At 45.9% G+C, this 20,681-nt stretch overlaps 1 protein-coding gene across 1 annotated transcript in view; it reads left to right on the top strand.

Moving 5' to 3' along the window:
- The window catches only part of kmt2ca (lysine (K)-specific methyltransferase 2Ca), a 196,657-nt gene that overhangs the window by 108,731 nt on the left and 67,245 nt on the right, over positions 1 to 20,681 (top strand). Inside the window, exons 13-15 of the mRNA XM_053624820.1 lie at positions 6,855 to 6,950; positions 8,213 to 9,015; positions 14,465 to 14,584. Coding sequence (XP_053480795.1) covers positions 6,855 to 6,950; positions 8,213 to 9,015; positions 14,465 to 14,584 — 1,019 coding nt within the window. The remainder of the gene's footprint in view (positions 1 to 6,854; positions 6,951 to 8,212; positions 9,016 to 14,464; positions 14,585 to 20,681) is intronic.

Genomic DNA, 20,681 nt, shown 5'->3' with positions numbered 1-20,681 from the left:
ACAGTTAACAGTTTGGTGTTTATTAATCTCCTAATGAGAAATATTTTCCTCTATGCTAACTCGGGTATAGTTTTTGCATCGGCGCACGCGGTCCTTAGAAACGCACACGTCGATGGGTTTGGCCGTAATTCGTAGCCGGAGCTCGGCTTCACGTCTCCGCCGAGGCTACGTGATGCGTCGCGAGGAAATTCCCAGCGCTGTCGAGCTACACGCCAGGTGACCTACACGCATCTGGAGTCATCACCGCGTCACGGCTGAAAAGAAGCACGCGCGTGATGACGTGGTTCTCTCCTCGGTGGATTATGCCCGCGCTTATACGCCGTGTTGCTGTCGTGAGGTGAAAGTTCAAATTCCAAAACCATCAGTTCAAAATACAAAGGTCTATTTAATTATATTACAGCTGCGGTTCGTCCTGAGCAGTTACACCGCCCACTGTTCTTCAGAAAAATCCTCCAGGTCCTGCACATTCTTTACTTTTCCAGCAGCATCTGCATATTTTACTCCTTTCCCACAGCGACTATATGATGCTGAGATCCATCTTTTCCCAATGAGGACGACCGAGGGACTCGTACACGACTATTACACAAGGTGCAAACGTTCACCGACGCTCAAGAAGGCAACACGATACATTAAGAGCCAGGGGGAGGGGGTGTAAACTTTTGAACAGGATGTAAATTGTTATTATTTTGTCTTCTGGGAGACATGTAACTATCTTATTTAGCGTCTGAAGGGCGGTACTAAATGGAAAAAAAAAACAAAACAAGAAAACAATATACACTGATCATCCTGCTCAAAAGTTTACACCCCCCCCCTCCCCGGCTCTTAATGTATCGTGTTGCCTTCTCGAGCGTCAGTGAACATTCGCACCTCCAGTGCTGACACTGGAGACTCCTTCCATAAATGTCAAGCATCTTTTCACCTTCTCAAGCGATTGCGTACAAGTCCCTGTGAATGAGCCGTTACTATAGAAACGGCAGCATATTAGAGCTGCCGTTCTGGAAAAGGAGTTTCAACACCTTCTGACCAATCAGAAGCCGGAACTGAGCGGCGCTGTGGGTTATAAAGAGGGAGCCGTTGTATCGTCGTGGTTTTGTGTTTAGAGGCGTTTGAAGCAGAGGTGCCAGTAATGGCTGTAAAAGTGACGCGTCTGATGCTTTCCCCCCACATCTTAATGAAGACGAGCTGCGAGCTGATCTGCAGAGCGTGTAATGTGTTCTGAAGCCTCGCGCTACTCGTTCGCTCGGGCCGGGTCGTCTCTGCGGCGTGCTCTGGGGCGGACGAGCGAGCGAGAGAGAGAGAGAGGCTTCATGGCTGAAGTGATAAACAGAGCTGTGTCTCTCTGTGGAGGAGAGCTGAGGTTTCCTGAAGGCTCTGCGGCTCGTCTCAGCTCTGTCACTCTCCCGAAACTCATCAGCTGTCACGTTATTCCTCCCTCACCGCTCGTTATAGACCAACATCAGAATTATTTACACTCGCTTTAAATATGTTGTATTTTCCTTCAGAGAATTCATTATTAGCCTGCGTTCTTTCAAATGTATAAAGTTGGAAATCTGTCTCTCTTTGTCCTTCACTTACTTCCACTGTCTGTCTCTCTCTCTCTCTCTGTTTCTCGCTGTCTCTCTCTCTCTCATCGTGACTCGCTGTCTCTCTCTCTCTCTCATCGTGACTCGCTGTCTCTCTCTCTCTCATCGTGACTCGCTGTCTCACTCTCTCTCTCTCGTCGTGACTCGCTGTCTCTCTCTCTCTCATCGTGACTCGCTGTCTCTCTCTCTCTCATCGTGACTCGCTGTCTCTCTCTCTCATTGTGACTCGCTGTCTCACTCTCTCTCTCTCATCGTGACTCGCTGTCTCTCTCTCTCTCTCTCATCGTGACTCGCTGTCTCTCTCTCTCTCATCGTGACTCGCTGTCTCTCTCTCTCTCATCGTGACTCGCTGTCTCTCTCTCTCTCATCGTGACTCGCTGTCTCTCTCTCTCTCATCGTGACTCGCTGTCTCTCTCTCTCTCATCGTGACTTGCTGTCTCTCTCTCTCTCATCGTGACTCGCTGTCTCTCTCTCTCATTGTGACTCGCTGTCTCACTCTCTCTCTCTCATCGTGACTCGCTGTCTCTCTCTCTCTCTCTCATCGTGACTCGCTGTCTCTCTCTCTCATCGTGACTCGCTGTCTCACTCTCTCTCATCGTGACTCGCTGTCTCTCTCTCTCATCGTGACTCGCTGTCTCTCTCTCTCTCATCGTGACTCGCTGTCTCTCTCTCTCTCTCTCTCATCGTGACTCGCTGTCTCTCTCTCTCTCATCGTGACTCGCTGTCTCTCTCTCTCTCTCATCGTGACTCGCTGTCTCACTCTCTCTCATCGTGACTCGCTGTCTCACTCTCTCTCTCTCATCGTGACTCGCTGTCTCACTCTCTCTCTCTCATTGTGACTCGCTGTCTCTCTCTCTCTCTCTCATCGTGACTTGCTGTCTCTCTCTCTCATCGTGACTTGCTGTCTCTCTCTCTCATCGTGACTTGCTGTCTCTCTCTCTCATCGTGACTCGCTGTCTCACTCTCTCGCTCTCATCGTGACTTGCTGTCTCACTCTCTCTCATCGTGACTCGCTGTCTCACTCTCTCTCTCTTCGTGACTTGCAGTCTCTCTCTCTCTCATCGTGACTCGCTGTCTCATTCTCTCTCTCTCTCACTCTCTCTCATCGTGACTCGCTGTCTCACTCTCTCTCTCTTCGTGACTTGCAGTCTCTCTCTCTCTCATCGTGACTCGCTGTCTCATTCTCTCTCTCTCTCACTCTCTCTCTCATCGTGACTCGCTGTCTCTCTCATCGTGACTCGCTGTCTCTCTCTCTCTCATCGTGACTCGCTGTCTCTCTCTCTCTCATCGTGACTCGCTGTCTCACTCTCTCTCTCTCATCGTGACTCGCTGTCTCACTCTCTCTCTCTTATCGTGACTCGCTGTCTCACTCTCTCTCTCTCATCGTGACTCGCTGTCTCACTCTCTCTCTCATCGTGACTCTCTCTCTCTCTCTCAATTCAGTTCAGTTTCAATTCAGTGTGTGCTTTATTGGTATGACAAAACATTTTTTTTGTATTGCCAGAGTAATCTACAACAGCAGACCAAGAGAAGTAGGAATTGAATAAAACACAGTAAATAGTTATTTTAAAAATAGCAAAATAAAATAAATATGTAGAAAAATGAATAACTAGATGCAGCATCGTTATACGTTAATGGTAACACAGGAATATAGGGAGGTGTTGATGGTAGGCGGGGTTAAGGTGGGTTGGTGTTTTGGTGGGTGTTTATGATGATGGGTGGGGTTAGGGTGGGTGGGTGTTTATGGTGGTGGGTGGAGTTATGGTGGTGGGCAGGGTTAGAGCACCTCTCTCTTTGCGCCTCTCTCTCTCATTGTCTCGCTTGCTGTCTCTATAATTGTCTGATTCTCTCTCTCATTGAGTCTTATTATTTCTCTCTCTCTCCCGGTCTCTCTCTCCCGGTCTCTCTCTCTCCCGGTCTCTCTCTCTCCCGGTCTCTCTCTCCCGGTCTCTCTCTCTCCCGGTCTCTCTCTCTCCCGGTCTCTCTCTCCCGGTCTCTCTCTCTCCCGGTCTCTCTCTCTCCCGGTCTCTCTCTCCCGGTCTCTCTCTCCCGGTCTCTCTCTCTCCCGGTCTTTGTCTCTTGTTGTTCTTTACAAAGTAATGTTTAATCCTAAGACATCAGCTTCAGTAGCTCTGTCCTCTGCGTCTGCATGTGTGTGAAACCAGTGATGGAGAGAAGAAAAAGCCTCGCCTTTAAACAATTTGCAACTTTAACCAAATTTCTGCAAAGTCTGCAAACGACAATAAGAAGGTATCAGTTTCCGCCTACTCGGCCGTGTGCAAAATCCTGAATCTGATGTAAGAGCGTTCATCTCCTGTAAGCTCTGTCTCCTGATCAGGACCTCAGTGATGTCTGATGAAGCTTTCCTTCATAAGATCCTTAAAAACTCCCATATCATGTTTATGTTTAGATACGTGTAGGATGAAACGTGTGATGTGTCTGCCTCTCTCTCTCTCCTTCTTTCCTTCTCGGGGTGTGTGTGTGTGTGTGTGTGTGTGTGTGTGTTAGGGAGAGATGTACAGTAAGCTGTGCTTCTTCCTCCTGGGTTGTAAATAGCAGCATGCACTGTTGACAGGGCTTTCATCACTGTGCACTGTAAAACACTGCGTTTTTCACCACACCGTCATCACCGTCTACCGCTTCAAATCACTGCCATGCAGCTCTCTCTCTCGCTCTCCCTCTCTCTCTCTCGCTCTCCCTCTCGCTCTCCCTCTCTCGCTCTCTCTCGCTCTCCCTCTCTTGCTCTCTCTCACCCCCCCTCTCTCTCACCCCCCCTCTCTCTCACCCCCCTCTCTCTCTTTCTCTCTCTCCCTCTCTCTCACCCCCCCTCTCACCCCCCCTCTCTCTCACCCCCCTCTCTCTCTTTCTCTCTCTCCCTCTCTCTCACCCCCTCTCGCTCTCCCTCTCTCTCCCTCTCTCTCGCTCTCCCTCTCTCTCGCTCTCCCTCTCCCTCCCTCTCTCTCGCTCTCCCTCCCTCTCTCTCGCTCTCCCTCCCTCTCACTCTCCCTCTCTCACTCTCCCTCTCTCGCTCTCCCTCTCTCACTCTCCCTCTCTCGCTCTCCCTCTCTTTCTCTCTCTCTCTCGCTCTCTCTCACCCCCTCTCTCTCTCTCTCTCTCGCTCTCCCTCTCTCTCACACCCCCCCTCTCTCTCTCCCTCTCTCTCACCCCCTCTCACCCCCTCTCTCTCGCTCTCCCTCTCTCTCACCCCCCCCCCCCCCTCTCTCTCTCTCTCTCTCATGTCTGTCTGTTTCTGTTCTGCCTCTGCAGGTGCACATACATTCTCTAACCACACAAACCCAGGCTTTTATTCAAAAGTTCTGTCTCACTTTCTCTTTGAAGAGAATCCAGCGGTGATAACCTGTCAGAACTGCACTCGAATGCACTGTATAGCCAAAAAACTCGTACGTGCTTGTTGAACGTCCCGTTCCTGTTATACTGCGCTCCACTCTTCCGGGAAGGCTTTCCAATAGATTTCGGGGCGTGGCTGTGGGGATGAGTTTTCATTCAGCTACGAGAGCGTTAGTAATGTCGATGTGAGGAAGCTCCAGTTCCAGTTCATCCCAAAGGTGTTCAGTAGGGTTGAGGACAGGGATCTGTACAGGACGCTCGAGTTCTTCTTCCTTCTTCCAACCTTCACGCGCCACGTCTTCATGGAGCAGCATCGTCATGCTGGAGCAGTGTGTGGTTTCTTAGTTCCAGTGAAGGGAAATTTGTTAAAGCTGAAGCATACGATTGTGTGCTTCAGACAGTTTGTGAGATTTTCGGTAAAAACGTTTCTTTTACGTTTTCGTGTCTGCAACAGGGAGGACTATTACTTCATTATTTTTGAATCCGTGACCTCCACAAGGCCCGCCGTCGTGTCCACGGCTCTCCGGGTGAACCCTTACGCCTCGTGTAATTCATTTCACCGCTGTACACGACATCAACGCCGGAGACGGTGATGCCATGATGTCCGTCATCGCGTCACTCTCGTGATTATTTACGATGCTTGTTCGAGAGACCCGCAGAAATCCGCTCGCACGCTACGCTTTCATACAGCTCCGTTTATTCTGAGACACATGTTTATTAATGCTTAATCTGATTTTCTTAAACCCAACTCTGCCTGAAGGCTGTGTACATCGACTATATTAAATGCTCCTTTTTGATTTATGAGCCTTATTTTCCTCCCTCTCTCTCTCTTTCTCTCTCTCTCTTTCTCTCCCTTCCCATTTCCTGGAAGCTCTGCTTTGGGTACGGGAGTTAAATTAAGAGCTAACAGCACAGCCAGTGTTTGTTTATGAACTTGGTTTCTTCCCAGCGGGCATCATATCAGCTCGGTCTAACAAGTATGGCACGGGCGAATATGTTGCCATGGTGATGCCTGCCTCGATGGGTTGCGCCGTTAGTGCTCGTCGTGAAGCAGTGAGAGAGAGAGAGAGAGAGATGGCTGGGAGAACGAGCAGCAGTATTGAGCAAATCTGAGAGACTATTTAAGTCCGTTGTGATTGTGGGCGTGTTTGGAGTTCATCGTTAATACACTTGGCTATCCGATATCACACCAGAAATAATAGGTTTGTTTTGTTTTTTTTTTAGTCTGCGTCATAATTTATTTCTCTTTATACCACGGCACTGTGTATTCGCTGTTCTGATTGGTCAGAAAGGGTCGATTTTATAGGAAAAGAATCAACTTTTGGGTGGTAACAGTAACGCTGCTTCATCGCACCACTGCATCATGGGTTGTTTTCCTAAGACAGCATGACCCAATTCCTTGCTTATGTTTGTTTATTTGTTTATTTATTTATTTATTTATTTATTTTACCACCGAGTAAAAACTGCACATTAAAACGCTTCTAGTCGCTCTCAGATTTATTAACTACAAAGCCGGCGCCCAGGCTCTTCACCGAAGCAGTGCAGGAATCGAGTTTAAAAACGCATCCGTCTGGCGTTTCGAGCCGAGCGCTGCTCGCACGCGCACTGCCAATTAAATTATCTTCTCGTTGACCTGAAAATATTACATACCACACATTATTCAAACCCCAGCATTTCCTGGAATGCAGCCCAACCACTTTGCCAAGGTTTTAAACGCGGAGTCATAAGGTTGGAATTTAATGATAGTAGTAGCACCACAGGGTTTCCTTATAAACAAATTCGACACAACATGATTAGCTGGGGGAGGAAAAAAAAAACAACCAACAAGCCTTTTAAAAAAAATAAAATAATAATAATTTTTACTCAAGGTTTTGCCCGGATAAAATCCGTTGCGTCAGCTGGGTGTTTTCCTTGCCGTTACAGGAGCTTTCATGGCTGTCGAAGAGGACGTCTCGGTTTCGCTGGAGCCGGATAGCGCTGCACTTCCTGTTCCTGAAGAACCAAAAGAGTCTCCATCAGGTGGCTGATTTTAGTTTTCGATTTGGTGACACACTTCTGTTTTCCCCGGGTTTCCCTTCACTTCATGGTAGTTCATGCTAGCATGGGTAATAAAAAAAAAAACAACAGCAACAAAATGTGTGTACCGTGTACGTCGAAATGCAAAAACGACAGAGAGCAATATGCCGATGATGTACACTGGGTGACCCCTGACCTTTACGTAGTTTTGACAACATGAGCCTAAACCACGCTTTCTGGCACACAGTACTGCCTGTACAGTACGTTATACATTAAAGATCTGCGTTAACGTATGTCCCGCGAGATCCGGCTCGTGATTCACACCTCAGCGGTACAGATAACCGCATCGCTAATAGTTCTGCCATCTTGGAATGCTGAAGATCACATGACAATCATCCACTTGTGCTTTCCAACAGCTGTTTCCTCATATCCGTACCATGAGGGTGAAAATGGAGTTTTCAGAGGGCAGATTTACCCTCGTTGTTGTTCTTGTTGTTGTTTTTTTTTTTTTTTTAAATTATATCTACACCATGACGTTTGAGCTCTAACAGTAATCTCAGTTAATCTAGCTAGCTGTGTCTTCTCAAGACCTTCTGACCGTCTAAATATTAGCGCACGAGCTGGATCGAGATTGGACACGGCCTTTGTGGAGTGGTTCTTGGGTAATCTTTTAAAACGTTAAATCGCTGAAGAATCGTTTGGCTAGTGCATCTGGGTTCTGGCCTCGGTCTGTATCCATGACTGCAAAACCGAGTTCATGATGTCTTTGCTAATAGACTTTTATTTAAAAAAAAAAAAAAGATCTAAAAACAAAGGCCTTACTCGGTGTGTCTATCAGCCGGAACCTGTAAACATGCTGTGTGTCGCGCTAAAACCAGCGCTTTTCATTATCACTACAGCCCTTTTAGGAGCTATTGAGGAACTCTTAGTTTAAGAATGTAGATGTATTCTACTGAACCTTCTGACTGTCATATGGATTGATGACTTTTATTGCGTAATCTTAATTTAAATCTGAAACCGTAAAGCTTTCTCTGATTTGTCTCTCATGGCTCCATATATACCAATGTGTTTCAGGTAGAACCTCTTTAGAACTCTTAATAACCATCTCAAGTTGCCTGCTCGTGTTGTTGCCTCACAGGGACTTGAGAACGTATCCGTAGAACTGTTTTTCTTGATGTGCGGCATGTCTGACGACTAAAATGCTTAATTAATTCAAATTGAACGAATTGGAATGCTCTAATCGTCTTGTTCTGCCCCTTTTTCAGCTGTAGAGCCTGCTCAGGAGATCCAGGTGACCGTTACTTTGACCGAGGGCTCGTCTGCTTTAGCATCTCCACTTGCTTCCCAGTGTTGTGCTGCTGTGGTGGACCAAGACGACGAGGAATCGCACGATGCTATCACACCAATGGAAACGGGGAAGGAGCAAGAGATCACGCCTGAGCCTGAGCAAGCTGAGGTGGAACCAAATATGGTGGACGCTCCGAAAGGCCTACTCACTTCACCTACCAAAGAATCCCACCGTGAGCCTTCCTCACCGGCCATGGAGGAGCCCATGGATTTAGGTTGTTCAGCTCCAGAGGAGTGCGTTGAGAATGTTCAAGACTTGTCGGTTTCGGACTTAGCGGAGGATGTCGGGCAGGGACTAGAGAAGGAGCCAGAGCAACCGGTGGAGGCAAAGGAGGAGGAAGACGAGGTCGCGTCTGAGCTAGCTTTGCCTGAGGAGGTCAGCATTCCACTGGGCACAGGGAGCAGTCCAACCCTGGAGATGGATACTACGCCAGGCAGCGAGCTCAGCTTCTCAGGCTTCAGCTCTCCTGCCACGGAAGACAAGGTACAAAGCCTTAAACGCTCTCCAGCATTTTCCCCTGATGGCTCGATCAAGCTCTGCCAGTCGCCCTTCTCTACAGAGGCCTCACCCAGAGAGACCCCCACGCATGGCCACAATACGCCCGGGTACAGCCCCGGTGTTCCCACAGCTGCATTCTTCCCCCTCACCCCAAAGATCGGAATGGGAAAGCCAGCCATCTCCAAGAGGAAGTTTTCTCCAGGAAGGCCCAGAGCGAAGCAGGTAAGCGCGCGATGAAGCCGAGATCCTCGTTCTTCTTCGCGTTTTTGATAGATCCTCTGTCTCCGATTCAGCTTTGCAGCTGCGCGGTAATTATTCCTTTGCACAGTCACAATGATTAGTACCAGTGCGGAGGGTATATTAATTAATGTCAAAAGGCTTTAGCTGTTCTTCTGTGCTTTCACTCTTTCTTGCTCTGCTTCTCTCTCTCTCTCTCTCTCTCTCTCTCTCTCTCTCTCTCTCTCTCTTTTGCTCTCCCTCTTTTGCGCTCATTCTCGGTAGCACCCCACCCCCCAGCACCCCGGCACTCCTCCCCTATCCTCGCTCACTCTGGAGTGCATAACTCTGAATAACCCCTCAGAGTAGGGGGATGGGAATTGGCACTGCTGCCAAGGGTTTGATGCTCGGGGAAAATAAAGGAGTCTTTTTGGAGGTGTATAATTCGGATCGCTGTTCACTGAGCTGGAAAGCACAACACAAACCCATTTCCACTCCGAGCTTGGGAACAGGGAAGGATGCTGAGTGCTCTTCTTTTAGAACCGGCCAAGCCGTCAGAAATTGAAAATTAAACTCGGCGGCACGGGATCTCTGTGCCGGGTTTCTCGAGAAACCAGAGATTAGAGGTTGTTGTTGTTTTTCAGGTGTCTTCTTCGAAAACCTTGTTTGACGTGGAGAAAGGTTGTAATTTATTTGACGGGCTCTGCCGTGGCTGTGCGTATAGCCCTCGATGAGAATCGGCAGTATGGTGAAATCTCACCCTCCTTCCCCTCTGCTTTCCTCTGGAGGATGCTCCTTCCCAGTCTTGTGAAATTTAAAGGGTGGTCACCTCTTGTGGGGTCCAGCTGGCCTTTCCTGTTTGGTGTGTGTATGTGTGGCTATGTGCAGTCCTCTGTATTCTCATGCGAGTGTGTGCTTGTTGGGCTTTGGGGATGTGCGAGTGAGGACGAGAGTGCCTCAACACGTCTTGTTGTGCAGATGAGATTCTCCCCCGCCGACTTCCTTTTGTAATGCCCAGAGGAGCCTGAATTTTGTAGCGTGATCTTATTTTATTGTTATTTTATGTCATTTCCACATACTTACGGTTTAGACCGTTGATCTGTTGATATGTAGAACGCAGGAGCTGTTTTATGATCAGAAGTTACGATCATAAAACCCCCCGCTAATGCTAGCTCATGGATCAAACTTCTGTGCTAACAACCGCTAGGTTGCTGTTAGCCCAGTGAGCTTGACCTTTAACCTTTAGCTAATCCCATGGTTGTGTACAGCGACCGACCTTTCCTTCTGACCTTAACGTCCTTAACAAAGCTGTGCTATCTGATGCTTAAATTTCTCTTGGTCTTGGTTGTATGGCCCCAAAAAAAAAAAAAAAAAAACCCCAAATAATTTATTTACCTTGTATCATGTTCTGCTAATATTTTACATAATGGATGATACTGGTTCTTGGTTATTCTGAGTTTTTCTTCTTGGGCTGGTCATGCGTTAATTCCCCACTCCCCCACTGCGCAAGAATGTATTATAGCGGAAAGAATTACGATTGGACAACGAGGCACGGAACGAGGCACTGTTTGTGCGGAAACGGGTTGATCTGAAGCGCCTGCCTGATGGGAGGAGCTTAAACAAGTAACGACAAGGAGGAGTGATGTCCTTGATGATGTTCTCGGCCCTTCTCAAACAGCGAGTCTTACGAAGTGATGTCCTGTGCTGTTTTTACGACCTGCTGCAGGGCTTTTAGCAGCTTTAGTACAGCTGCTATACCAGGCTATCATACAGTTAGTCAGGATGCTCTGGATAGTGCATGTATAGAAATAGAAAACCAACAGCTTCTGGTCGAGGTTAGCGCTCCGTAGCCTTCTCAGACGGTAGAGGTGGTGTTGTAGTTTGCCTGCTATACCTTACCTGCGGTGTTGATCCTCTGTGATGGTAACTCCCAGGGACTTGTAGATGCGCACTCTCTCCTCGACCTCTTCTTTGGTAGTTACTGGACTGTGGGTGATCTTTTTAGTGGTTCTAAAATCCACAATCATTTCTGCGGTCTTTTTGATGTTTAAGACCACGCCGTCAGGTTCTGAACCTCCTCCCTGTATGCAGCTTCATTGTCGTCGTATGTCGTATCGTCTGCAAATTTTATGAGAATGTTCGAGTCGTGGGTAGTTTGACAGTCATGGGTTAAAAAAAATAAAAATATGCATAAAGGACGGGGCTTAGCACACATCCTTGTGGCACACCGGTACTCAAAGTTAAGGTAGAGGATGTATGCTTGTCCAACCGCTCTGACTGGGGGGGAAATGGTAGGAAAGTCCGGTAACCAGCTGCACATGGAGGGAGTTAGTCCGAACGCATGAAGTTTGTTGATCAGCTGGCTTGGTACGATAGATTTAAACACCGAGCTGTAGCCAACGAAGAGCATCCAGATGTACCTGTTGGGCTTTTCCATGTTGGAGACGGCAGCATGCTAATAGAGTCGATCTATTTGCCCGGTCGGCAGACTGATGCTGGTCCAAGTCATCTGGGACGTCTGAGTCTTTGATGCGAGTGATTACTAGGTTATCGTAGGGTTTTTTTTTTGAAGCAGGAACGATGATCTTGGATTTCAGGCAGAGGAGAGGTTGGAAATGTTTGCTTGACGGTGAATGCTAGCACATGACTTCCTGTTCTGCGTACAAGAGCCGACGGACGTTTGGTTAGCGTCGCGCTGATTGACGGGAGACAGGAAGGACATTCTTCCAACTCGTAGAGCATGACCAGCTCTCTTAGACTCCAGGTCACGACAGGCTGTGGCGTCATCAGGACTTAGACTCCCGATCCCCCAACAACAGCACAAACATTTATCTTTTGCACCAGTTGGTATTTGCGCCAATAGCTATTTCTTGGCACAGCTTGGCAGTGCTAGCTCAGTGGTCAACCCTAACCCTGGACTACTGATGTGAGTTCAAACCCCAGCACTGCCAAGCTCCCACTGTTGGGCCCTTGGGCAAGGCCCTTAACCCTCAACTTCTCAGTTGTATAAATGAAATAAACTTAAGACGCTCTGGATAAGGGCGTCTGCCAAACGCCGTAAATAAAAACTCAGTGGGATATGGTGATGTTTTTTCTCCCTTACAAAACGTAACATACGAAACGTGAACGTCTTTTTTTTTTTGCGAGAAATCTGACCAACAAGCGTCGAGACTTTAAAAATACATTCAGCGGGTTGGTTTACATGGCGAAATGTTTTATTCGTTTATTCGAGTTTAAGTGATACAGAACTCACTTCTTCATGATTGCCCTCACTAATGAATCGGATTTCTTTCTATTTATATATTTATTTATTTATTTTAACGCCGTCGAATATGGAGCGTGATGAAATACCGGCGTTCAGAAGATTACATCAAGCTTGAGGAACGGTCCGGTTTTGGATGTGCCACGTGTATACGATGACGCGACCGCTCATCAGCTTGCTTCCCTTCCCCTGATTGGTCGGTTCTACACGGCGTTTTAGACTCTATTAAATGGTTACTTATTGGTATTCATAAAAGCATCAGTAGTGCCAACATGTCAATTTGATGTGTTTCGTGACTATTTTCTGGACACGGTGTCCTTCATGGTGAGGATTGGGCTACTCTAACAGCTGTGGTTTCAGCAGCTGGGATGTTTTTTGGGTACAGCGAGTTTTGAAGAGAATAAAGGAAGAGTTTCTTGCTGCTTTCTGCGTTCCCTCCGACGAGAAAACTTAATGATCTCTCATGCATTTAGTTGCATAAAGAGCCAGATTGGTATTTAATGGAAAAAGTGAGATGGTTGGAGACGGAGCAAAACGTTTCCCTCGTTCCGCTTTGCACGGCCGTTATTCAGCGATACCGCTCCTTCATCATTCATTCTTTTTTTTTTTTCTTTCCTTTTCTCTCACACTGTCCTTTATATTGACCGTATTGTCTGCTGTATTAATATTAACATTTAATGTGCTTGAATTTGGTTCCTGTTCTTCTTACTAACCCCTGTCCCACCTCACCCTCATACCGTACATACGTTACATAGATACATACTTTTTGCATTTTTATTTATTTATTTATTTTATATATATATATATATATATATACATGTCTGCATGTTTCTTCTCCTGTTATAACCCTTTTAAGCTGCATTATGTGTATGAGAAGATTACGCCATGTTTTATTAAGTGCCTGAAATGAAAATTGGTAGTTTGGGACAAATCTGTACACGATGGGTTTCCGAACTGTAGAGCCGTTCAGTCGTCCTGTTTTTTTATTTACTTATCGATTTATTTTAATATGTTATCCGTAAAAGCTCAAACACTTTTCGCAAGCCCCGTGCTGATTGCGTTACGGAGCGTAATTACACAGCCGTGCCCCGATCATCTCGCTAACGAGCTCAAATCTCCCCACGGCGCTTTATACGTAATTCCCGTCCGCTCGGCGCATTCATCACGCCGCTGTCACACTGGGATAATCACTTTTGTTTAGTAAACACGCAAATAGACGCCGCCGCTGCCATGGAGACGGGCTGACACTTGATAATGAGGAGCATCGTGTCGAGTGTTGAATGGATTTAGCCTCGCTGGCCTGCTGTCAGCTCGCTGCCTCTGGAAAGAGTGACTCAGCCCAATGTACTGTTTCACTCCGGGGGCAAAATTACAGTTACACACCAGTGAGCAGATCACCCTGGATTTAATATTTAGATGTTCCTGGATTCGTTCTCCTCAGAGGTTTACGCCTACTTTTGACCGCTTTTGGTGCCGGTCAGTAAAAAAAATTCCCCTATATATATATATGTATATATATGTGTGTGTGTGTACATGCATATATAGGCGTTTTAAGTGTGTGAGGTGATTGTATAAAATCGAAATCGATAAAAATGCAAAAAAAAACAACAAACATGAAGTAATAGTAATTGTGCAACTACAGTGGTGCTTGAAAGTTTGTGAACCCTTTCGAATTTTCCGTATGTCTGCATAAATATGACTTTAAAACATCAGATTTTCACTCAAGTCCTAAAAAATGATCGATAAAACCCAGTTAAACAAACGAGACACAAGAATATTGTGTACTTGGTCGTTTGTCTATTGAGGAAAATGATCTGATAGTATGTGAAGTTCTGGGATTCGCAGTTTAAATTAAAGTCCGGCGTTCTCAGTCACTGGGACGACGATCAGCTGCGAGTGAGCGTCCCGTTTCATTTGAAGAACAAGGAATCTAAGGTCATAATACTAGAGGTAATTTTGCATATTTCGTCATGTGATCAGATTTTTCCCAAGCTCCTAGACGGGTATGGTTTGCATTTGTTTGATGTAATGCCTGTATATGCCTGTTGTTATTTCTGTTTTTCATATGCCTGCTAATTTTTTTTTCTTTCCTTTCTTGTTGGATTCATCATTTGGCTGTGCGTTTTTGTTCACTCTTCTGCTCCACTCATCCGCCCTCCTCCCTCTCCTTGTCCTGGTTCCCGCCCCTGCCAGGTTGGATGGAGCAGCCGTAGTGCCGTAAGCTCCCCGTCCTGGTCTCCGGAGCACTCAGAGGCCTCGGACGGCTCTAAGAACCGGCAGCAGCAGGGCGAGCTCGTCTGGACGGCGAGACTGGTAAATGAAGGGCTGTGGCAGTGGGCGGAGCTTGTTTGGTGCACGTACGGGAGTGTTGGGAGAGCAGGACCGGCATGGGTTCTTCTAAATCGGTTGAGTTTACCTTCATATATGCGCTGAATGATGAGTGATAGCACCGGTTATTGCTGGGAATTCATCTTGTTAACGTGCGCTTCTGGTGGGAATAAATTCGAGTCGTAAGTGTCCCGAGAGCTGAGAGAACAGGTAAAGCGAGCTTTAGGGACGCAAAGTGGGCGGGCCATCCCGACGTGACGAAGTTGAGTGAACTTTAGCTTTAAAGCAAATGACTGTGAAGTGAAGTGAAGGAGTGGAGGACGCTGGCGTGTTTCTGTTTTCTTGACTGAACATGATCGGTGGTGTTTGTTCTTAATCGCAGCTCCCGCGGGCTTCAGGTGTTCGATTTACACACACGCAAACGTTCCTGGTGTTTCCGCCGTCTTATTCAGCACATCCAACTGTTCACGCGTCTAAAAAGAGAGAGAAAAAAAAAAAAAGTAGACGAACGGTAGAATCGTCGTTTCGAGCTCGCTCAGTCTCGCGCTATACGTAGCTGGTCATACACAGAAGTATTTTGTTTTCATACGTGATCGACTTCCCGCCGGAATTTCAGTTTTATTGCGAAGACGTTTGATTTCTGGTCAGATGTGTGGTTTTGTAGACGTTCTGCAGCTAGCTGGTGTGGATATCATACTAGCCGTGTGGAAGCATGGCAGGAAACTAAAGATAGAACACGCCCACTAGTGATCAGCATGGAGCGCGTTTGTATGTGTGTGTGTGTGTGTGATGCCTCATCAAATGGCCTTGCGTGCATTTCTCCCACTGAATTCCTCTCACTGCTACCTAAACGCAATTCCTATCAGTCTCACTGTAGCTACTGAATAACATGTTAATCCCAACATTTCTGCCAAACCGTATCTCCTAGCAGTTCTTGCATGGTTTCCCACTGCAGCTAAGCAGGGTTGAGTCTGGCCAGTACCTGGATGGGAGATCTCCTGGGGAAAACTAAGGTTGCTGGAGGAAGTGGTATTAGTGAGGCCACTTCCTCTATGGGGCCTAATACCCCAGTATAATGACGGGGACACGATACTGTAAAAAAACGCCATCTTTCGGACCGAGGTCCTGACTCTCTGTGTTCATTAAAAATCCCAGGACACTTATGGAAATTCCCCCATTGGTCCTTCTCTATCACGACCCCCAGTAATCCCCATCTCTGAATTTGACTACATCACTCTCCTCTCCACTAATAGCTGGTGTGTGGTGGCGTTCTGGCGCAATATGGCTGCCGTCACTTCATCCAGGTGGATGCTACACACTAGTATTGTGATCCCGCCCAGAGTATGCACTTACTAAATACTAAAGCGCATGGATTACACAAGGTTCAGTTACTAATTACAGAAATTAAAATGTAATTAAATCTCTTGCCTCACTCCTCTGGGGTTGGGGGTCGAATCCCACCTCCGCTCGGTGTGTGGGGGGGTTTGCATGTCCTCCAGGTGCTCTGGGGGTTTCCTCCAGTTACCCCGGTTTCCTCCCCCAGTCCACAGACATGCACTGTAGGTTGATTGGCACGTCTAAATTGTCCGTAGTGTGTGAATGTGTGTGATTGTGCCCCGTGATGGGCCGGCACGCCATCCAGGGTGTCCCCGGCCTTGTCCCCCGAGTCCCCTGGGATACGCTCCAGGCTCCGCCGTGACCCTGTGTAGGATCAGCGCTACAGAAAACGGACGGGTGGATCTCTAATAGAGTTACCACCTGTACTCTGAGTTGAATAAATGAGTAATAATCTTTGACTTAAAGAGGTTAAAGATCACCACGACAGGGTTGCCACGTCTGCAGTTTTCCCCCACCGTTCACGTGGTGCCGTGATCTCCGAGCTCAGCTTGAGGCTTCGGTTTTTAACATACAGTACGTCAGAGCGATTAAATGAATGTTTTCCAAGTCAGATTTAACGCGTGGTCTGTTATGAATGCCTGTATATATCCCGTGGCTATGATTACCAGTTAATTCGCTACATGGTAAAGTGGTGCATCAGTAGAGAAAAAGGGTATTATAGCGATAATGAATGTTGGAGATGGAACAGATATTCAGAATATTCAGACTTGGAGGTGCACTGTTTGCCTGAAAGATTCACGGGGCACCTGGTTCAGACTAGATGTGAGTATCCGGACCGGAATCGTGCAGGACGTGACAAAAACGTCACGCGAGCAAGTTGTTGTTTATTTTTTTTTTTTTTTTTTTTTTTTTTTTTTACTTTCACGAGAGCGGTCAAATACGACGCTCGCAGGACAAATGCACACCGCGTCCGTTAACGTTTATTTACATCCGTTCATCCTTAGTAACCGCCTGGTTTAAAGTCGTGCTGGTTTAAATTAAGCCGCTGGTTCGCTGATATTTTGGAAACTAAATTACTTGGCAAATATTGTGAGCAGGTAAGGGAGAAACAAAAATAATACCTCTAGTTGTGTCCGGTTATGACCGTGCTGAGGTCGACGAACTGTCCGAGACGGAATTCGCACACCGTGCTGACGTTTCGACTTCTGCGGGGGTTTGTTTTTGTTTTGTTTTTGTTTTGTTTTAACAGGACAAAAAAAAAACCTTCCAGTTTAAGCCCCGCCCACTTCAGTTTTAAATCTGGATTCGGTTATGTGGAGAAATAAACAGATGCAGACCGTGGCATTGCGTTACAGGATGAAGTAGATGTATAGGAGCGGTGTTTACTGGATAAAATGTGCTGGCTTTATGTCAGTGAACTGCTTTACTGATTCTTTATTAATGGCACAGCATCGCAGTAATACAACACTTCAGGCGAACTGACTGACTTTAATGTTGCTTCATTTTTTATTTATTTATTTATTTTATTTTAGTTAAGTGAGACGTTGCTAATAACAGTTATTCTAATTCGGCGGTGACATCCATAGGTTTGAAGTTATTAAATGGACTGTTAAGCTGGTTTTAAATGAGCATTGCGCTGGTTTTCTCATGCATGGCAACTCAAGCCGTTGCAGCAGACGTATCTGATTTATTTATTTTACTGTTGTGAAAAATCCGAATGAGAAATTTATTTTCGATTTTGATAATTGTGCTCGTAATTAGGAAGTTCAAAGTCCTGTACCACTTTATTACACACAACTTTATTTATGGAATTTAATGTTGTGAATTCTGAACATTTCCGGTCTTCTTGAGTTAATACTGATGTCTGGGGAAAATTTCATGTGAATACACTCATTGGGAAAAAAAACCACGACCTCCATCTTAACGTAGCCTTTTTAGCGTTTGTTATATGGCTTGTGCCGTGTATGAAATCTTTGCAGGATAAGGCAACAGTTTGCTTACGGCTTGTACGGACGTCATTTTATTTTCGAGTCGGAGTCACAGTGTAAACCAGGAATCGATTGAAGTCTGCCTTCATCAATTCTTTAAAGTGTGTTCAGAATAAGCGTGGAGAGATGAGGCATCTAGAGCAAGGACACACACACACACACACACACAACACACTCTTTGTACCCTCTGGTGTTTTGTAGTCTACAAGAATAATACAAGGACGAGAAGTACAATTTCACTAATAATTAAACAAACACGAATCGCAGTTGGATTCTTAAAGTCTCGGACATTTCCGATTAATCGTTCACAACTTTATATTAATGCACTTTTTCTAATACGCGATGGTTTCTATGGTAACAACTCGCAACCAGTTAATTTGGTGCGTAAGCGACGCTGCAGTGGGCGGGGGACGTCTCGCGCGGCGAATACATTCAGTGGATGTTCTCCTAGCTTCCCTTCATCTCCTTTTCAAAGGGAGGAGCCGGGACACGAGGAAATGATGCAAGGAAAGGAAATGATGAAGTGCAATTAAAGAATTGAGGAGAAACCGCCGATTGCTTATCTTCTCGCGTGTGCAGGATAAAGCCGGAGTCACGCCTACCCCTCCCCCCCAAACGATTTCCCTGATGGAAATGCCACGTTCTCCTCGTACTGTACTGTCAAGGATTTGTACTTGGGAGAGCTTTACAAATAAAAAAATATTTTAAAAAACAACCTGAGGGAAGAAGCAGGAAGTAAAGAATTAAATAGAAATTCTCAAACAATTAACCGAACAGTAAATGTACAAGCACAAACCTTTCACATAAGGTAAAGAATAAGAAAGAGTCAGAAAGACATCTTTGTCAATAATAATAATATTAATAATAATATTAAAGCAACTTTCATACTTTAAAATCCGGGGTGTGAATCTCCTACTTTTAGACAATCCGATATGCTTCCTGATGCGTGGTATACATTACAAAAACGATGAGTTAAACAAGTAACAATGCCGTACGCTTCAATCCACTACTTGTCTGATTCGATTCGATTAAACAGTGATACGATTTGATTCAGCGCTGATATTATTTGCTGATGTACTTCGATTCAGAATGAATAGGATTCAATTCAGCAGCAATTCCAATTGATTCAGCAAGTATTATTAGATTCTGCAATGATGCGATTCGATTCAGCACCGATATGATTCAATTTAGCACCAGTACTATCTGATTCAGCACCGATACGATTCAGTTCAGCACTGATACAATACGATTCGATTCAGCACTGATACTTTTCAATTCAGCACTAATATAATTTCATGTGATTTGATTCAGGACCGATACGATTCTATTTAGCACTGTTGCAATTTAATTCAGCACAGATATGATTCAGTTCAGCACTGATTCCATTCGATTCAGCACTGATGCAATTCAATTCAGCACTGATACGAATCAACTCAGCACCTATACGATTCAATTTAGCACCAGTACTGTTCAATTCAGCACTGTTGCAATTCAACTCAGCACCAATACGATTCGAGTTAGCGCCGATAAAATTCGATTCAGCACTGATATGGTGGGATTCAACTGTGGGGGTTTTTTTGTGTTTGAGAAGCCAAAGGAGAATTTTCACATTGGTGGACAATAAAGCTAAATTAATCAATCAATCATTCAATCAATCAATTCACCACCGATACTTTTCAATTCAGCACTAATATGATTCCATTCAGCCCCAGTACGAATCGATTCACCACCGATATGATTCAATTCAGCCCCAGTACGATTCGATTCACCACCGATATGATTCAATTCAGCCCCAGTACAATTCGATTCACCACCGATATGATTCAATTCAGCCCCAGTACGATTCGATTCACCACCGATATGATTCAATTCAACCCAGTACGATTCGATTCACCACCGATATGATTCAATTCAGCCCCAGTACGATTCGATTCACCAACGATCCGATTTAGCACTGATCAAATTTAATTCAGCACAGATATGATTCGGTTCAGCACTGATTCCATTCGATTCAGCACTGTTGCAATTCAATTCAGCACCGATACGAATCCACTCGGCTCTGATACGATGCACTTCGGTTCAGGTCTGGTTTGTGGCGTTGTGACGTATATCTGATTCCCGTGGCTGTAACCCACCTCGTACACAGCCCGGGTTTCTCTAACAGCTGGATTTATTAGATTATTTTTTTTTCTCTGAATGGTGGTGTACCTCGAAAGTTCACTAAGACGATTTCTTTCATCTAGACTCGCTGTCCAGCCTTTATGATTCACGTGTGCCAATTGAGCGCCAAGTGATGAATTTTGTCCGAACTTTGCATAGAGGTGATGCTGACCTAACAGGAAAATCAGACGAGTGACCTATATCAGGTCCGAGCTGTTCAGACGTATGTATCGATATCCGATCTGTGTCGGACGTCTGAGCTGAAAATGAGATTTGGTTGGCGATGTAAATGAAGCCTCTCTCTCTCTCGCTCTCTCTCTCTCTCGCTCTCTCATGCACGTGAAGGATTTTATAGCAGGCGTTCACGCTTCACAGCATCTCCCTTTTTCCTTCATAATTAATTTTTGCAGAAATTAGCTGCAGACTGTACAGGCGTCAGGGCGCCCCTCCTCCTCTTCCTCCTCCTCTTTCTCGTGCTGTCTCTCTAAATGAATTTGACGTTTCCTGTCTTGAGTGGGTAATTATCTGGGAGGAAGCAGGATTGGGGCCAGAGCCTCAGCTTAGAGGCGAGTGCAATGCAACGCGATGCCATCAGA

The sequence above is a fragment of the Ictalurus furcatus genome, chromosome 1, assembly GCF_023375685.1.
Source record: "Ictalurus furcatus strain D&B chromosome 1, Billie_1.0, whole genome shotgun sequence".
Taxonomy (NCBI): domain Eukaryota; kingdom Metazoa; phylum Chordata; class Actinopteri; order Siluriformes; family Ictaluridae; genus Ictalurus; species Ictalurus furcatus.
The sequence above is the reverse complement of the archived record's forward strand: the minus strand, read 5'-3'. Positions and strand labels throughout refer to the sequence as shown.